Genomic DNA, 18,729 nt, shown 5'->3' with positions numbered 1-18,729 from the left:
TTCTTCAAACAGCCAACAGTATGTCAATCCACAACAATCCACAGCCTGGACACAATGATCCCTGATCAGACACTAATCAGACACTAATAACATGCTTCATAAATGAGACACTGAGGTTATGCCTGCATGTGAGATGTAAGACGTGCATGCTCCAATTTTAAACTTCAAAGCAGGATCTGTTCCCGTGTGAGCCTTGAAGAAGGTATCGTGCCGAGCGTCACTCCATGCCCCCTGATGGCAGCACACCACAGGATCTCAAGGGTGAACTAACAGCACAGGCCTGGTTTCACAGACTCCCCCCCCGCACAGCAGGAAAACAAGCTCCTGGTCGCTTTGCACAACGCAGACACAAGCAACGGCTGGCTGATGACAAGGTGCCACCTCAAGACGGAGACATCTGAAACTTGCAGCAGGAAGAGCCGATTACCTGAAGGAAGCAATACGGGCCCTGAGGTACTTGTTGGATTGACCAGCCCTGTGCCCCGCGAGACCAATGAGAAGACCGAGACTGTTAAGAGAGCTGTGCAGACACAACGCAGTACACTGATACAGGCCTGGGCTCCTTCTGACTTTCTAAGCCACATCCAGGACACTAGGGGTTGAGCGTGGCCCCTTGGGAGGAAAAAACGAAAATTAAAATGAATAATACAAGATAATGATAAAGATCAAAGACAAAACTGCCATGGTCTGCTGCTCTCCGAAGAATCCAGTCTCAGGCGGTAAAGGTCCTCGCCCCTTATGTTGAGCTTTGAGATCCAGGAGTCCTGGGTTCGAGCCTGTGTCATGTCACCAGTCCATTGGGGCTGGGATGAGGTGGCCAGGGCTCTTGCGGCTCTAGGCGACCCTGAGGCCTCCCTGGTGCTTGCAGACTTGCGGGGCTGTAGGTGAGGGACGCACCTCCCCTCCAATCAGGGCTGAGTCTCCTGCATGAGGCGGTGCTTCCTGTCACATGTTCAAAGACCACAGGCTTGAAGGCAGGCAGGCAGCCTGTGGTTGCAGGGTTTGTAGCTGTGATCTCAAAATGAATTACAAACAGCTCGGAATTCCATGTTTCCCACAAGTAGTACTCATTACACACTTAAAGATACAAAGTACCAGCACACCTTCACCACAGTACAACTTCACATTCTGCTCATAACCAGTTAAATAAATGTACTGATGAGGAAGCATTCTACTGTAGCCAGCAAGTTAGATTTAAGTTTAACTAAGATAAGGGAAGGTCCTCCTGCACTGAAAATGAAGAACAGGGATATCCTGTTGACTCAGTATTAATGACAGAAACCAGCATTTACAAATGTGCCCACAGAAAACTGCAGCTCCCCTGCTCTGTGAGCCAGAAAGCATTGCGAAAGTGATGGGAAACTGAGGGCGGCCCAAATCTGAAAGAGACTCATCTTATTTCTCCCAGAGGAAGACCAGAAAAACATACTTTCCATGCCCCTGACCTCTGGAAGCCCTTTCTCATCTGTGGCTTGTCAGACGTCATAGCTCAGGCTGCCCCAGCCTGGAAGCCAGAATGGTTTCCAAGATTTGCATCCAACATGCCAGGAAACATGGATTTTTAAACTTCTCTGGAAAAGGGGAGGATGACACTTCATTAGAAAGATCTCAAGATTGCCTATGTGTTTTAATGTGAGCAGTGCGAGCACGTGTTGGTGTGGACCCAAGGTCTTTCACAGCCTGGGTCAGGGTTAGTCTGAGAGCTCACCAGGAAGGAAGAAAAACGGCTCTTTAAATGCGAGTGCAAATAATGCGGTCTTTAAATTACTGTCGAATTTTATGTCAGATTTCCTCCTTGATACCACCGCAAATTCAATTTCTCTGATGGTAATATTTGGCAGCACTATTGCTTGAGAGCTGGCATAAATGTTTATTTTAAGACAGAAAATGTGAAAGGTGTTAGGCAAGCATTAATATTCCATCAGCAGTGTATTAACAACTCAGACTTAAACAAGTTGAAAATGCAGCATCATCAGCTGGTGTTCACATCTGTGGGGGTTTTAATGTGTTTTATCAGACTAGGGGAGGCCTTGGTGCTGGTAGTATGAACCTTTTCCACACACTGTTTCCACTTTAAAAAAATGATCTTTAAAAACAAAGTGCTACCTCTTCATCAGGCTTCATCTTACGTGTACATGAACAAAAGGTGAAAAAGAAAGAAAAATAAATTAAAGGCTCACTGAAGAAAAAAAAACTGTTGGCTTTCACCTTGGAGATATCAGATCCCTCAGAGCTGCTCCTGGTTAAGTGCCATGTCTCACCGGAGAAGGCAGATGTTGCTCATCCACACACACCCCACAGTTAAGCCCCCCACCTCCCAGGGGCTCCGCTGCAGCACCAGAAATGAACCCATGATCCGGGAATTCAGGGACCGGCATCCAGAGAAAGACAAACCGGCAGGATCTCCACAAGGACAGCAGGCTGTAGCCAATGAGGTCTAGAGCCTATCTCCCGGGGCTCAGCCCCAGCCCCCCCTCTGAACACACACGCGCTGCTGGAGAACAACAGCAACAGGCGCTCCAGCCAGCGGGAGGGGAAATCTCTGGCCTTCATTCTGATAAGGCATGGAGCACGTCTGCTCCTTCTCAACAAAACCAAACTCCCCACTGAAAGCCCACTGCCGTGTCTGAAACCACCTCCGACGCCTGTTAATGACATTCCTGGTCTGACTGGAGACCTTACCCACTGGATGTGATCTTTCATCTCCATTTAACCAAATCAAAAAGACAAAGGGTGAATGTTTTACTAGGGTGCGCAAGACACCTTACAATACACTACATATACTGTATATTCAATACTGTATATTCCTGTCTGATTCACTAAATGCTGTATTCATATTGCATTTCCCAGTATTTTATTGCTGCTGTACTGAAATTGTACTACCATAGTACCTCCGCCTAGCTTGAGCCATGTAAGAAGCTTGGATTCGAAAATCTCCTAAGCTTTTAATAATAAAATAACACACATGACAGAACTTACCACAAAGTGTGTGAAAATGTATAACATACATGATATACATAGAGCAGTAAGAGCAGAAGAGCAACAAGGGAGAAGGTACTTTAGCCCACTTAGTTGAGCCGCTGAAGCGAATATATCCAAGGGGACAGGAAGAACATGCAGACTCCACACACACAGCTCTCCAGTCTAATATCAAACCTACAACCCAGGAGCTGCAAGGCAGACGCACTAAGTCCAGGTACCACCCTCCTACGTACACACCTTCCCTTCATGCAGAAGTCTCTGTTGCGAGTAGAATGGGCAGTAGGTGTAGGCACTACACCTACCGCGTTTATTTTTGATTGTCTAGAAAATGCTGTACTCTTTCTGCAGCCTGCATGAATTTACGTCACTGCCTTTCAACATGTGGGGTCCGGCACTGTAATCTTAACATTCAGCTTCTGCTAATATTTAAAAAAAGCTTTTATGGGGGAGGTGAGGAATTTGGCACTGTATTGAAGGCGCAGAGGTGGACCAACTGTCTGGTGTCAAGCAATTGATAAAAATCCAGGATCATTCCCAGCCATATGCAGAGAGAATTAATGGACTCATACTCATCCTTATATGGGGGACCTGCACCCACAGTACCAGACAGCCACAGTCCTGCTCATCTGATATGTAGCCTTAAATGGTCGCTGAACAGGGATCTGGAAAACGTCTTATCTCCTAATTAAACCAATTGACCCAATTAAAGTCAGCCAGAGCTCAGCTGGAGAGAAACCCACTTTGCAGTGCAGGACCAGGGCTAAAGCACCACAAGCCTCATTCAGATCAAGACAAGCCAGACAGAGCCATGAGAGGCTGGCCCTGTGCTCGCTTATGTCAGAAAGCACTTCCTTCCTCTATGTTGGATGTAAAAAGGAAACTTCTGTTGAGGGATTATTTTATCTTTGAGCATTGGGTATTTTTTCACAACTGCACCCATATCAGCAAAAGGAAGAAGAGAGAGAAACTACCAGTCATGCAGTGTGACAGGAGATAGAGAGAGTGAAAGCAGTCTCTCGTTGCCATTGATAAGAGCAAAGCAGATAGAAAAGCTTTGCGGAACCAATAGCTGACATTTCAGAGGGAAATACTTCTACTAAAAATTGCCCCATCACCATAAAGCAAAGATCTGCTTACTGACTGAGTGGGTGATTTGCATATGGTGTAAAACACGAGCCTCTGACACTCAACGCTAAAGGATGTGGTTGCAGCAAAGAAAGGTCACAAAAGACCTGAAAATTCTATAACTGCTATAAATAAATGTTAAAAAGCATTCTAAAAAAAATCAGACAGACAATAGGTGTGATTTGTCCTGTGGGGAATTCTACCATTTCATTCATTAGCTTCTGTGTAAGCCTGCAGAGGGTAATGTGGTAGTGTCATGTCTGCAGACAGGAGCAGTATGGCGACACAGAACTGCCTCGCAGCTCCAGCTCTCTGGACTGGACTCCAGCCCCAGTGTGGAGTCTCCCTGTGTTCCCTGTGGGATAACGAGGGGCTCTCGGCGTGTGGACCAGTCTCCCCCAGCCTCTGATCCTGAAGACACGCTGGCTTCCACTGCGGCCTCGGGATGAGCCAGCGCCCCCTACAGGGGCAGAGCACCCACGCGCTCTCAGCCCTGCCTGGTGCACTGCGATTCAGGCTCGCTCCAAGCCCCTCCAAGGGAAGCAGCTCACCAGTATGTGGACAGATGTTCATTTAAAGGACGGTGACTCGTTTCAAAAACGCCACAGCTACCAACTGAAAAAGAAAAAGACCTAAAAGGAGAGGGCGCAGGTTTTTCTCCAGGTCTTCCAAATGCACAAAGAAAAGTACATTGAGAGAACTACACTCAAGATCTCCGTTCTCAGCAACACCGTATTTGACCAAAATAACTACTTCCTCCTACTGCAGAGCCGCCCCACTGGAAACTGAGCATTGCAGCAACTAGAAAACCACAGAGGGGTGCCATCACTTGTCAAGCGCTTGCAGAACAGCTTTAATTCCCTTAAAGATGCATCTCCACACGCTTCTAAAAATAAGCCAAGACACCTCTGGGATCTCATTCCCAGTCTGCTGTGAAAGCAGGTAGATAGTAACTGAAATGTCTCCGCCAGGCCCCGTCACTGTGACTGTTGCCAGCCCCATAATTCAACGGTCATTAAGATGTCAAGCGTCCGCTACTCAATCTCACCTGAACTGCCCTATTCTTATCGCCATCCCTCCCTCAATCCTCCTCTAATGCAGTGGAGGGAGAGACAGAGGAGCTCTAGGGGCAAGAGGCAGAGTCATGTCACACCTGCTGCAGAGTGAACCACTCTCTACCGCCGCCTGGGCTGTGCTTATCCACCTTGCCATCATGTCTATCGGCCCATGCAAGAAAAATACCGCTCAAGGCAGCTGTGCAGTACCTGTAACTTGAACAAAAAATCTGAAAAATGAGGTCAGGCATTCCAGTTAATACCGGTTAAGGTCAAGGACGAATATACCAGAAGGCTCATGGTGCAAACTCTGCTGTGTTGTCATCACATTCCTGTTAACACCTCGGGAACCCTTCACTCTCCAAACCTGACTCTTTCACCCAGAGAAGCTTCCAGTCCCTAGAGAAGACAAACAGGACAGCGCAGAGTCTCCTCGTCAGGTAAGGGTTCTGAAAGCACTTTTCCCCTAGATCCTGAAAGGACACGTCTCCCGTCTTCCCGAGAGGAACTCGCTAGGTTTCAAAAGAAACAGAAAGGTCCACAAGACCTATTGCCCTTAACCGACAGCAGCAGTTCCAGCTCACCCAGAACCGAACAATCCCGAAATATCCGGCAGAAAGGCGTCCCGGCCACACGGCAAAGGCAAACCACCATTAAGGCGGAGGTCACGCGTCGCCAGCATGTCGTCTCGTCGTCAGCGGTGACAGCACCGCAGGGACACGCAGGCCATGGCCGGGAGAGCAGCCCACGGACCGCGGAGTTCGAGCAATCGGGGAGCCGGGACCCCAGCCATTGTGCAGTCCACAGCAGTGGCCAGGCCACTCTTCTCTTTGTGGTCACTAGTTCTCTTACCAAGAAGGGGGCGGTGATGTTCTGCAAACCGCCTCTTAAAGCGATTGCCCAGTTGACCCAGATACTGCAGCATCTGCAGTTACACAACTAAAACAAACCCACCACAGTGGAAAAAAAAAACACAGCTTGGAGCTCACAATGCCTTGTATCAGACTTCAGTGTTTGTCTTTCACATTCTTAGCCATTGCGACAGCGCTTCGCTTCCCTGTTCTTAAGGGGAAGGAAAAAGATAGGAGTGAGCAGATCTAGAGGGAGAAGCAAAGGTTTCAGTTTACATTCAAATCTAATTAGTGAACAGCCTAAACTGACACTTCAACTTCAGAGTCCAAGAGCTGTGCCAAATGTGTAGCTGGAACACACTCCTAAGTGGGACGCCGCAGGCCAGCTGTGATGCAACACCAAAATACAACAACCTGATGCTCGTGGTGTGCAATATGCTTGGGACGATTATATTTTAACTGGGCTTTAAACTGACAATGGCCTTCTAGAACATATCGCCCTTTCATAAAAAAGCCTGAGAAAGCATGAAAGTTTCCAGTTGCTCTCAAAACCACACAGCTAACATGGAAACGACTAGGTCACAAGTGATCAGTAAATATGTCCTGCTGGTTGAAACCAGGCCCGATAAGAGGGGAGAGTTTTCAACGCGAAGTGCAGGCACTTCTCAGTAAAACCTCAGAATAGCTCCACATGGTGAGCCACAGGGCCTCTACTCAAATTTTGATTACCCAACCCCCCTTCCCCAGGACATCTGGCCTCTCCAAGCCACATTTAGAAACAATTCTATTCCTTTCAGCTGCAGTAACAGCCAGTCCCACCTATGGCAGGGAAACAACCAGACCAGCAATAAATACCAGGCTTGGCTTGATCAGAGACATAATAAACTTATTGTGCTGGTGAGAGGGGAGGAAAAAAACAATCAAATCATAGTCTCCAGTTCAAATATGACTGCACATGTCTTAAGGGAACTGAAAAAGCAGAACAGCAAGCAAAAGAACACCTCTGCCTCCAACTCCAGCGCAGTTTTGAAAGGCCACGCTGTTATGGCCTGAGTGGTTTCATCGCAGAGAATGCATTTCGCTCTGTAATGACAGCTGTCCCTCGCCCCGTTTCCACCTTCACAGAGCTTACTCACAGAAGTGCCACCTCTCCCTTCCACACACACACACAAACCGCCAGCTGCTCCAACAGGCAGCGGCACACTGGTCTCGCTGCTGATTAAACCTCTCGCCCTCCCTTGTCTGATCGCAGGAGAGACAGCAGCTCACAGGCAAACAAGAAGCCAGCCTCCCTTCCTCCTCAGCAGGATCAGGGCTGAACCAGGTGAAGTCCAGCAGGGCTGGCTGAACCACACAAGACACCACAACGGGCAGAGCAAGCAGAGAGATAAAGTCCAACTAGGAGCTGAATGGCCTCTTCAAAACTACAGAAGAAAAATGAAATATCAGATTCCCTGCCAGACTTCCTCAACCCAGACTCCACCCAGACCAAGACAGGGCTTAGACCAGGCTCACTTCCGCACTGCCACCCCTGAGGGAGAAACAGCACTATCTGAAATTATTATTATATCTGTTTCCTCATTCCTTGGTTATGTTCAGCGCCCTGCCAACACTGCACTGGATGGAGATCCAATTACACAGTTGATATTAAATATAATGACTACTATGATTTTGCATTTTACAAGAAATGACTGTCCTGATCCCAGATTGTTATTTCATAAATGACTATTATGACCAGTTTATTACAGAGAACGACACCACGTAATATGCAACAACCACCTGCTATCACCTGAGTGCATCCTGGAACTCACGCAACACTCTTACAGATCTGCTGTAACTACCCGCCTTCGCAATATCCCTGCTACCTCTCCAACACGAGAATAGAAATGAGAGCGAAACAAGAGTTTACAGCAGGGGTCTCAAACTCAAATGAATATGGGGGCCGCATTAGTTAAATGTGCTGATCGGTGGGCCGCATTCATACACATACAAAACGCATCAAAGATTAAAAAAATTAATTGAAACACGTTGTTCAACTTTACTCAATGCACTCGACATCATGTGAGGTTATTTCTGAAGTTCTTCATTCTGGCTGCTTCGTTTTGCAGAGACCAGAACGTCAACATTAGGCCTGATATCATGTGACATAGCCAATCGCAATGTTGCTTGGAAATGTTCATCGGTGAGTCTTGACCGTAAAAGTGATTTGTTGATCTTCATTGACGAGAAAAACTGTTCACCTACGTACGCACTGCCAAACATTGCTCTGATTCTAGCAGATGCACAGACTAACCTCGGAAACCTTTCTTTCTGTCTGTCTACTTTCTTTATTGACAGTGCTCCATCGGCCAGCAATCAGGCACCAGAGACGTACACACCAACCCCTCGGGTTAACACACTCACAAGGGCTGTGAATAGGACACGTAGGCAAGTTTAGGGTGGTTACAAGACAAGGGACAAAACAGGAGTAAACAATTAACTACTATTTACATTAGGCTTTATAGTCACTATCTACACAGGCAGGGTGGCCTAGTGGTCACTCTGCAGACCCTCAGACCATCTCCCGTCTGCAGTTCCCAGCCTGCACAGCGGCGCATGCATTGGCGTCGTCACCCTTCGAGGGCACTACAATATTTCCATGGCGATTATTGAAACAGAAAATGAATCTATAGAACAAAAAATGTATCATATGACCAAAACAACCGAATTTTATTGGTAACTTTTTGTGAGTCCAAGTGAGTTGTTGTGGGCCGTAGATAATTGCATGTGGCCTGCGGGCCGCGTATTTGAGACCCCTGGTTTACAGCATGGGCACAGACTTTCACAATTACAGTAAATGAGTGCATTATGAAGCGTACAGACACGTCTTCTGTCTCCTGACTTCAGATGATTTAAAATCAGACTCCACCAGAATCTGCCACAGCCAGCACAGGTCACTGCCTACTGCTATACTCGGAAGTCCAAGTGAAAGGGTGTCAGGGTGCTCGACGACGACGGGCACAGTACAGCGCACTCCTGACCCCAAGGAGGACGAAAAGCCTGTGGCTTCACCTGCAGGGAATGTGGCAAGAGAGCCAGGGAATGTCGGGACTTTTCCAAACCTCCTCCTCCTCTGGGGTTTTTACAGCCACATTGTCAAAACATCCTTTGTTTTGACCCACGGTCTTCTCACTGGAAATCAGCAACAACAAAAAAAGCCACAAAACCACACAAAATCTGAACTGGAGAGTAGCCTGCCACTTAGATGGCCAGGGAAAGTAAAGAAAAGATTCCAATAATCCGGACTGGAATCCGGAGGTTATCCTATGTCAGGCTGGACTTCTGGCAGTCTGACAGGCAACTGGAGATCTGCTCACCATTTGCAAAAGTGTTTTTTCTTTGCTGAAGAAAAACGGGAACTCTTACCCTGCCTGGCAGAGACGCAGTCAAAAGCTGCAGTGCCTACAGCCTGGAACACTGCACTGAGAGTGCCCCGTACCCGAGCTCGTCTGGGGTTTGACAGGCTGCGTCAGCGTAGCTCTGAAGGCCTACAGTGGGTCAAGCCTTTGAGTGACATGCGTGACTGCTGACCTTGAAGATGAGCCAAGATATTACATAAATAAAAAGATGTTTTAATTGTTACACTATTAGTTTAAATCTTTTAGAATGACCTTCCTTGCAAAAATAGGAACATTTCATTCAAGACTAAAGCGGAAGAGCAGTAATAAGCACTTTTTGTTCCGCTTGCACTGCACACTTATTTCAACCAGCTTCAGCGGGGGACAGACGCAGCACTCACAACCCAGAACAGGCTGTTCCAGGTTCTGTTTGTTCTCACGCCAAGGATGCCATTATATTACAGGGATGCACCGGAGGGCTTGTGCGGTGTGCTTTCTGGCACACAGGATGCAGCCTGTGTTGCTCCAGGAGTTTTGACTCAGGGCTGGCCCAGGTGCACTATTACAGGTTATGAAAGATGACGTCCAAAGACAGCAGTGAAAAGTGATTAACAGACTCCGACAACTCAGCAATACCAAACCACAGGTTTTCAAACACTAGTCCTGTCAGGATCAAGCAGATTCTTCTATTGTTACTGTTCTCTTGCAATGGGGTTTTAAAGCTTTGTCTCCCACTCTCCAGCCCTGTGCTCCCACTCATCGTTTCTCCCTTCTCCAGACACACAGTCTCTGAGCAGCTGTGATGACAACAGACCGGAGCTCCAACAGTCCCCTTCCACACGGTTTCCTTCTAAACCATCTCCAGACTGCCATGGATGCTGGCTTGCTTTCTTTCTGAAGTACACTTCTTCACAACAGAGCCTGAAAAGAGTGGTGCGCTGACCTCAATCCACCGCCTCGAACAGGAAGCCTGCAGCTCCTCGTCCTGGACCGACACGAAGGACCCGGGTTTTACAGAGTAAATCCACTTTTTCCTCTGTCAGCAAACACAACCAGAGGTGATCTCAATTCAGCTGCTTTCTAGAAACATTTCTTTTTTCTGGAGTGGGGGAGGGAGGAGTTACAATATACTCCTGCCCAAGATCCTAAGCCCTGTTCTTAATCAAGCACTGCTCCGGATCAGACACTGTGTTTCTTCAAAGTCACCCCTAAAGCAGGACTAAACTGGTGACGGGCAATGGCAAACTTTCATTCCAGCCGGACCTCACCTGAAAGGTTCAATTACAGCCTCAGGACTGGATTAGGCACAGTGCTCCTCAGGTCTGAGCCAAGCAGACAAGGGAGTCAGGGACTGATTCAGTGCCACAGTCTAGGGTGCAGAGGAGTGTGTGCCTCTCTTATTATGCCTCATGAGACTTTGGGGCTCAACTCTATTAGCAAACAGCACTCATGGTCGTTTCTAGATTGCACCCCCTCCCACCGTCCCGTTCACCGAAATGAGACCTCAGCTCGGACCAACACCAGTCCGGTTCACCAGCTTGTGCTAGTCTTGGACGCTGCTGACCCGGCGCCTCGAAGGGCAGAGGTCAGCCACCGGTGGGCTGGACTGAGTGGAATCTGTTTTGATGGATGAGATTAGCAGGTTTCACTCTAGTGAGCACCGGAGGAGGTGGGGGCAGGGGAAAATCTAAAAAATTATTTCCAGTCTTTGCAAATACATTTGAATCAATTTGCCCACCTCACTCATTCAATGAAACCATCCCCGCCTTCTATTACAATGAAGCCATGAGTTTAACTGGTCATCTATTTGTGAAAGACTACAATGCGCTTGCACACAGAGACTGTGCCCTGCGTCTGCATGCCTCTGTAGCTCGGTGTCCCACAGCTGGCTGGCTGCCTGACGGGAGAGCTTCGCTGCGACCTCAGCACACCCTCACCTCACTCCCAGGGCTGTGGGTCAGGACCAGCAGGAGGACTCTGAGAGGAGGCAGAGCATACATGTCACTCTGTTTAAGGGCTCCTGGTTTCGATTTCTTTTAAACAAAGAACTGAGAAATGAGTGAGGACATCAGATCAATTTTCAATTATGTCAGTGAAGAGTGCAGAAGTGGCACTGGAGGGAGCAGTAAACAGACAGGGAAAATTAAAAGAATCTTTGATTTGAAGCTTTAAGGCATGCATAAAAAGCTGCACATATTTACTTAAGCCCTTCAGAATAGTCTTTCACCTTTTTTTCCCCACAGATCCTCTTCTTCAGTGGTTACATATGAACGGTCAGCTCATTAATCTGTGTAGTTGGAGCTGTGTATCCCTGATGGCGAGACTGAAAATGGAACTCATGCTACTGCAGTGCAGACAAACTGTGCAGTCTGACTGTACCCTTGACTGTGCATTTAGTCAAAAGAACAAATTGCTGCTTACTCTGATTTGTGCCTGCTCTGCAACCAGCTGTGAAAAAAGGAAATAAAGCAGCCAGAAGATGTGATGCCTTTCACTTCAGGAGTGGACAAACTGCAATGCATGAATGCAGGTTTCTCACCTGTTTTTGGCATAGAATAAGACAGATAGATTTGCCACTAAAAACAGCCCCAATGCAGAGATGCACACTGTCACAGCACACATCACGACACCAGATCATAGGGCCTGACAATCGGTGATCACTGAGAGATAGCAAGAGAGGCGATGTCATTTCTATTGCAGTTACAACAAGCATGACTTTCCTGGTGTCTCATCCAAAGCTCAGCTTACATATTTCACTTTGGAACTCACATTCCTTCGTGGATAACCTTTCTGAGAGGACCTGGATGCCATTCCTCTTAACAGAATGCTTTTGCAGGTTACTGGAAGCTAGCAGGCACTGCAACTTGGCACAGCACTGAGCAGAGTGCAAAACGGCCCGCAGATGCCTATAGAAAGAAAAGGGAACAGCTCTCTTGTCCACTTCAGGCTAGAACCATACCATCAGTACTACTGTGAAAAAGTGCAGACGGAGCCCGGCACCTCTGTAAAATGCGGAAGAAGATGAGAGACCGTGGGGGTTGCTTAGTCACAGCCTGGTCTGTGCCAACACTTCAAAAGCCATATAACAGCTCTGGGGTAGTGTCGAAGTCAGATGGCCACAAACAGGATTTCCTTTGGTTTTACTGTAAGCTGGACTGCTATAAAAACGACCTGATTGGACGCTCAAGGTCCGATTTCCATCACCGGTCTTCTTCAGCGGGACCATGGTTGTATCAAATGAGGCTTGGCTGCTTCGCTAGAGCTTCCCAGAGGGCAGCGAGGCATTCCCAAACAAGATTCCAGTGCCAAAACTAGGAAGCTCATATTCAAGGGCGCTGCTAGCATAAAGAAGCAATTAGACCACAGGAAATCAGGATAGTCTTCAAAGGCATTCTTCTAACATTTCAAGACTGGGAAATGCCGTAGAGTCCCATGCTATGTTAGCCTTTGCACACTGAAACTTTGCGTTTCCATTTTGTGCCTCCCTGCCACACACAGGCTAAGCCCGGACACAGAAGGACAGTGATTCATGAAAACCAACTCATCTGTGTACATGTAGTCTGTCCCCTTCATTAGTGTATGCACAGCTCTTCTTCTAAAAACAGTACTCATAAAATCACAAAAAAATGGAAAGTATAGGTTTTTAAGAGATGAACTCATTTCCACATAGGCAGTTTGAGTGGTGTCTTGAAAGAAACAGTAGAAACTCCAGAAAGGAGAACTGAGCATGCATTAAACCCCCCTGCCCTTGAAAAGTGTTGACTAAGTCGAGTTCCAGACTCAAGTGAAACTGCCGTCGCCCCCTTGATCTGGTGGTAGGAAACACGTGGCTACTTGGGGAACCAGGGGAGCAGATGAGGCATCACAAGCCACACCCACGACTTCGCAGACACGAGGAAACCCCAGAGCAGGACCAAAACCCAAACAAAGGTTCGAGGTGGGGCGCGGGCTTACTCTAAAAACTGAGGATAGAACACAGCAATCCTTTTCCAAAACGTTGCAGGGATCCGAGACATAGACACAACACGAGCCCGGTGAAGATCCGCAGGAAGGAGACCCTGTGGACATTTTGCTGATCTGTTGAGTTCTGGGAAACTTGCCACAGAGTTAAGAACAGCAACATTTCACAGGAAACTGAAACCAAACACCACAGCATTGAAGCACACCAGACCTCAGCAGATTTCTCCAGGATAGCAGCAGGGGTGATTCGGATACGTGAAACAGTGATATTTCTCTCGCTACATACATCTGATTACTTAGGCCGACTGCACACAGCTACATTCACCACAAGTCTTTAAAAAAAAAAAAGACTTGATCGCTGAGCATTACGCTTATGTCACAATTTGGAAAGACCAAATTCTACATTTGCATCACACCATCACTCGCAGTGGGTTCCCCGGTTATCAAACAGGCAACATCTGTAAGGGCACAGGTGGAGCGAAGAGCCTGCACGCCTCCCGTGACACCTGCATGGCCTGCAAGCCACCTCCACAGCAGAAACAAGACTGGAATGGAGGACTGGAGACGCTCTCTGTCAGAGAACTGACAACACGCAGGCACCTAGGAAATCGAAGGTGGAGCATCTGAGAGCAGCACAACAACCCTCTGCCGTCAGGTCTCAGGATCGAGGCTGGGTGAGAGTCCTCCAGGGAAATCCAGAAGGCTGCTGTAAGCTTTGCTGGTAAACCAGTAGGTGGCACTCTCCCCACTGGAGCAGAACTTCTAAATCAATGTCCCAGTACAGTGATTGGGGGCATGGTGGAATGCAGGAGGTGTTGTCCTTTAGTAGGCATTAAGTCCTGAGTACATGGTCATTAAGGATCCCATGACACTTGACACAGAGTAGGGGTGTTATAAGTTGGTACCCCAGCTAAAATCCATTCTGATCTTAATCTGGTCTCTCACAATTCCTCCTTAGTTTGAGAAGCAGTTTCCCACTCCTCCACCTGACCTGCTGTGCACTGGGGCTGTACTCTAGTGGTAGATGTTGTGGATCCCCTCCTGTACAGGAACCACTTTAGGACTCTTGGGGATGAAAAATCACTGAGCAATTTCAAACAATTATCAATTCACAAAGCAAATACCATCTCCTCTTTCTTCCACTGCGGAAGAAATTAAATATTGCAACAACTGGAGGAAGACTAAACCAAAAAAAAGTATTTTGTACCAATCGCAAAAAAAAAGACTATTGAAAGACAAGTGACATAGAAATGGAAGTACATGTATCTGACTCCCAGGCCTGAGCCAAGAACACCTGTTCAAGTGCAATCCGGTCGCACAAACACGATCATGTTCCCGCTGGTACGTCAGCTCTGCGAGGGGCCTCAACATGCTCTCAAATTATTTACATGTATAAAACCCTGCGGCTAAAACAAAGCTGTTGTTCCAGTAAAGAAAGCATTGCTCATCCTGGAATCCGGGACGTCTCAGCTCGCCGCGGGGGGATAGCAGTGGAGTGACAGAGGAGGAGCTCCCTGCTGGTCTTGGAAGTGCGTCTGCCCAACAGCCGGACGAGGAGGAGAGAAGAGGGCTGGGAGGGAGCGCAGTGGTCAAGCCTGCCCGCTAGTGTCCAGCTGCCCTGGCGGGGCACGCTGGGAACACTTCTCTCTCCGCTGGCACAGATGAGGGCAGCCAGGCGTTTGGCGCTTGGCCTTCAAACGAAGCCGCGCGTGCTGAAAAACGAGGGCAGCTCACAGGAGGCACGGCAGGAGTTCACTCCCCCGTTCTGTCACTGTACCGCGAGGGAGACGAGTCTCGACAGAACGGAGGAATTCCCGGCCCCGCCCCGAACAGGGAACAGAACCAGGAAAAGCACGCTGCGCGGTAACGGGACCCTGCCTCTCGCACCGGGCTGCTCACTCCTGCAGCGCCCGAGGTCACCGTGTGTCAGGACAGTCCCGTCAGCGCCCGGCTGCTCACAGCACTGGATGACACCGAGACCCTCCGCAGCTTCTGATCAAGCACTACTTCCCTCTACCAGAAAAAACAACGATGACCAATGGATTAAATTGAGGGCCCTAAAGAGTATGCCAAATGCCACTTATAACCACTGTATTAAACTCTAATGCCTGCAGCACAATGGCAGTTGGCAAAATTTACAACACACAGCGGCTGCCACACAATGCCTCTGATTTCTTTACTACTCTGACTATTGCACAACGCACCAGTATAACGGCCTTGCGGATACATGTTCTAGGGGGAGGGTATAGCGAAGTCTTCAAATGCCTAAATCTCTTACTTACGGGAAGCAGCGTCTACACCTTTTCAAGCCGTAACTGGGAAAAAAAAACGGACCAATTCAAACCCCACTAGGGTGAAGAGCCTTTGACAGTGATCCGCAAAGTTTTTCCCCTTTCGCCAGCTGTGAAGGCAAGAAAATGGCCCCTTTTGTGCTCTGAAAAAGGACATGCCACACTTTCTAATCTGCTTCCATTCTCAGCGTTGGGAAAGGTCTGCTGTACTGCAGAGCAGAAAGCATTCTCTTCCGAACACTGACATGGGTTTATATAATAAATGGTAAAGCAAGCTGTTATTAGGCAAGGTTTAACACGAAGCCTCTGTACAGCACCCAGTCTAACTTCAGGCAGGGAGACAGGCCTACCTACACTGGACAAAGGCAAGATCATCAAACACTGGCCCCAACAGCTGAACAGACCAGGGGCCCACACACTCAGCACAAGAGGACCCAGATTACCAGTTCAGTTGAGAGACACACCTAAGACAATGCTGCATACCTTTGCAAAAACACACCTGAATGGAGAAGAACTGGATTTTGGGGTGGAAGTGACTAATGCAAATATGGTTTGATCCAAGCAAAAACTCATTTTTGAGGGGGGTGGAGCACGCTGCTGTCACCTGTCTGGTCACTCGCACCCCTGGACATCGACCCGTGGAGCTTTCTGTGCCAGTAAACTCCTGTTCCGCCTGCAGACGAGGCAGGACTGTTGCTCAGAACGACTACAGCCCACATTAGACATTTCGCTAGAACTGAGAGGGAAATTACAAAAACAAACTTTCGAAACGTGTGCGGTCTCGAAACCGGACTGTCGAGCCAGACGGACGAAGACTAGGATTAGAGAGAGTCAGTGGAAGCGGGGGGTCATACAAGCAAATTATCTTCTCATAGTTTGTTTTTTCACTTCAGAGCGATGCGGGGGTAGGGGCAGACTTGTGGAGGAGGGGGACGGAGAGACTGTGCAGTGATCCGCTGGTTCGAATATCGCCTTTTCAATCAGAACTGTGTTTAGAAATCAGAGATCGCCGGGTTCCGGTTTGCGAGGGCGCTGTAAACACGTAAATAAGAACAGCTTCTTTAAAGATTAAATCACCCCCTTTTTAAACGTTAATTTGTTTCAGCTTCACATTTTCACAACCGGTTAGTAGAGGCTCTGACCGGTGTATGTGGTTTAAGTGCAACGCGTTTGAAATGTCTGACCGACAGCGCCAGTCTCGCCAGCGAAACGGAATTATCTCAGACTAGTTTCAAAGTGTCCTCTCTCTCTCTCTGTCATTCATGACATGTATACTTTTACTTTGAATCGGGTACATTCCGAACCACCGTTAGATCAGTACTGGTTTAAAGGCGAGAGCGATACAGCCGTGTGCTAAAGTTTCGCAACTAGGCCTCGGGACTTCCACTGTCACAGTGTCGCCAACCTCCGAGCTCAAAGAGGCCGATTAACAGACAAAAACACGTTCCCTCGATACGTCCTTGAATTAAACAAACGGTAGAAAACGGTTTGTTTTCAATACCCAAAATGCCCCCTGCCCCCCCACTGAAGTCATTACAATTCATCCCAAAAGTACAGGGCTTTTGTACAAGAAGTGGAGATTTACGAACAAGACCGGCACTCCGAAATATACTTTTTTCCACTGATTTGTTTTTAAAACTCTTAAACGAATTCTCCGCAAACAGTCGACAGATCACACACTCCGATCTCTGGTCACCTTTTCTTGTTCCACAAGAGGGAAAATAATCGCTTCGGGGCGCCCGGCGGGGCCTGTCAAAACGGAACCAATTAAAAAAAAATTCTTATCTAAACCAATCCGGGGGACAGTCTCTTCCGAGCATAAATTAAATCACTGTGCGAAACCAACCACGCCACATCCAAACTTTTCCATAAGAATCTCGATAAGGCCTACGTAACTTAAAGACCAATTAAATCACCTATCCTCGCTCCTCCAATTCCGTTTTGTTCTTTCGGCTACACAACACGCACAGCGTCTTAATCAAATCCCAGTTCGTATGTCCTGTGTTTAACACTCATCAGCTACAGTCCGAAACATCCAAGACGCCCGTTTCCCCCAGGCTGCCCTCTCTCCCCAAGGGGGCTGTCTGGATCAGCGGCTACTCGCACCCCTGACATCCCCCGGAGCCTCGCCCGAATGAGGCGGCTAGCCACCGAAGAGCAGCCCGGTTCATTCCGCCTCGGGGAAGACCCTTACCTTCAGCGCGTATTTCTCCCCGTTTTTCTTCTGAAAGATTTCCAAAACCTTGCCATTGATGCCCAGCCCCAGGACCTGACTTGTGACCTTGTAATCGTCAGTAATTGCGTTCTTTTTGATCACCGGGCTGGGCTTGACGTGAAACTGCAGGAACTGCGCCGGGTTCGGCTGCTGGAGAGCCTGCGGCGGCTGCTGGTTCGGGAACGTCGGCGTGTTCTGGTTCTGGGCGCCGGATAGCATGGTGAGCGAGGAGGAGGCTTTCCCCGCGTCTCCTGGCGCAGAAAAGCCAAGTTTTAATCGCCTTTCCGCGAACTCCAATCAACCAGCGGCGCGACTGCCCCTAGTTACTAGTTACCAGAGGTGTAGCCAGCATACAGACGACAGCTGGGGCCGCCGAGTTCCCTGTCAAAGAAAACTGAATTTTCTCCGTTGTTAGCTTTCGTTACTATCAATTTCCAGGGCTGAGCCTTTTCATCCCTGCCCCGATTAAAAAAAAAAACCTTAAAAACGCAAAAATAAAACGCCGGGCTCTGTGTGTTTCCAGTTCTGTGCTGTATCCAGTACGACGGCAAATTCGCGAACAAACAAAACAAGAAATTCAAACATGGACACACTGAAACAAGTCGGACGCGCATACACACACGCTCCGGCTCAGAGCTGGAGAACAGTCCTTTTCCATCGGTGCAGTGTGCACGTGACGTCACAGCCTCCGCCTGGGCTTTCTGTTAAAGGGGAGGACTTAAAGGCCAACTGCTTTCACAACGTGAAAGTAACACTGTGCACGGCAGAAAATGCCCTGACACCTCTCGCTCCACCATGTAGGGGAACAACTGCCCCTGTTGATTTGTGAAACTGTCCAAAATCCCCAGACAAACGTTTTTTTGCTCCTTAACA

At 48.2% G+C, this 18,729-nt stretch overlaps 1 protein-coding gene across 1 annotated transcript in view; it reads right to left on the bottom strand.

The window, feature by feature from the left end:
* LOC148831029 (MAP kinase-activated protein kinase 2) overlaps window positions 1-18,512 on the bottom strand; it is a 51,882-nt gene extending 33,370 nt beyond the window's left edge. Inside the window, exon 1 of the mRNA XM_088921822.1 lies at window positions 17,836-18,512. Within this exon, the coding sequence (XP_088777948.1) occupies window positions 17,836-18,075 (240 nt within the window). The 5' untranslated portion in view covers window positions 18,076-18,512. The remainder of the gene's footprint in view (window positions 1-17,835) is intronic.
* Window positions 18,513-18,729: the final 217 nt, after the last annotated feature.

Source organism: Atractosteus spatula, chromosome 7, assembly GCF_055471065.1.
Source record: "Atractosteus spatula isolate fAtrSpa1 chromosome 7, fAtrSpa1.hap1, whole genome shotgun sequence".
In the NCBI taxonomy this organism is placed as follows: domain Eukaryota; kingdom Metazoa; phylum Chordata; class Actinopteri; order Semionotiformes; family Lepisosteidae; genus Atractosteus; species Atractosteus spatula.
The sequence above is the reverse complement of the archived record's forward strand: the minus strand, read 5'-3'. Positions and strand labels throughout refer to the sequence as shown.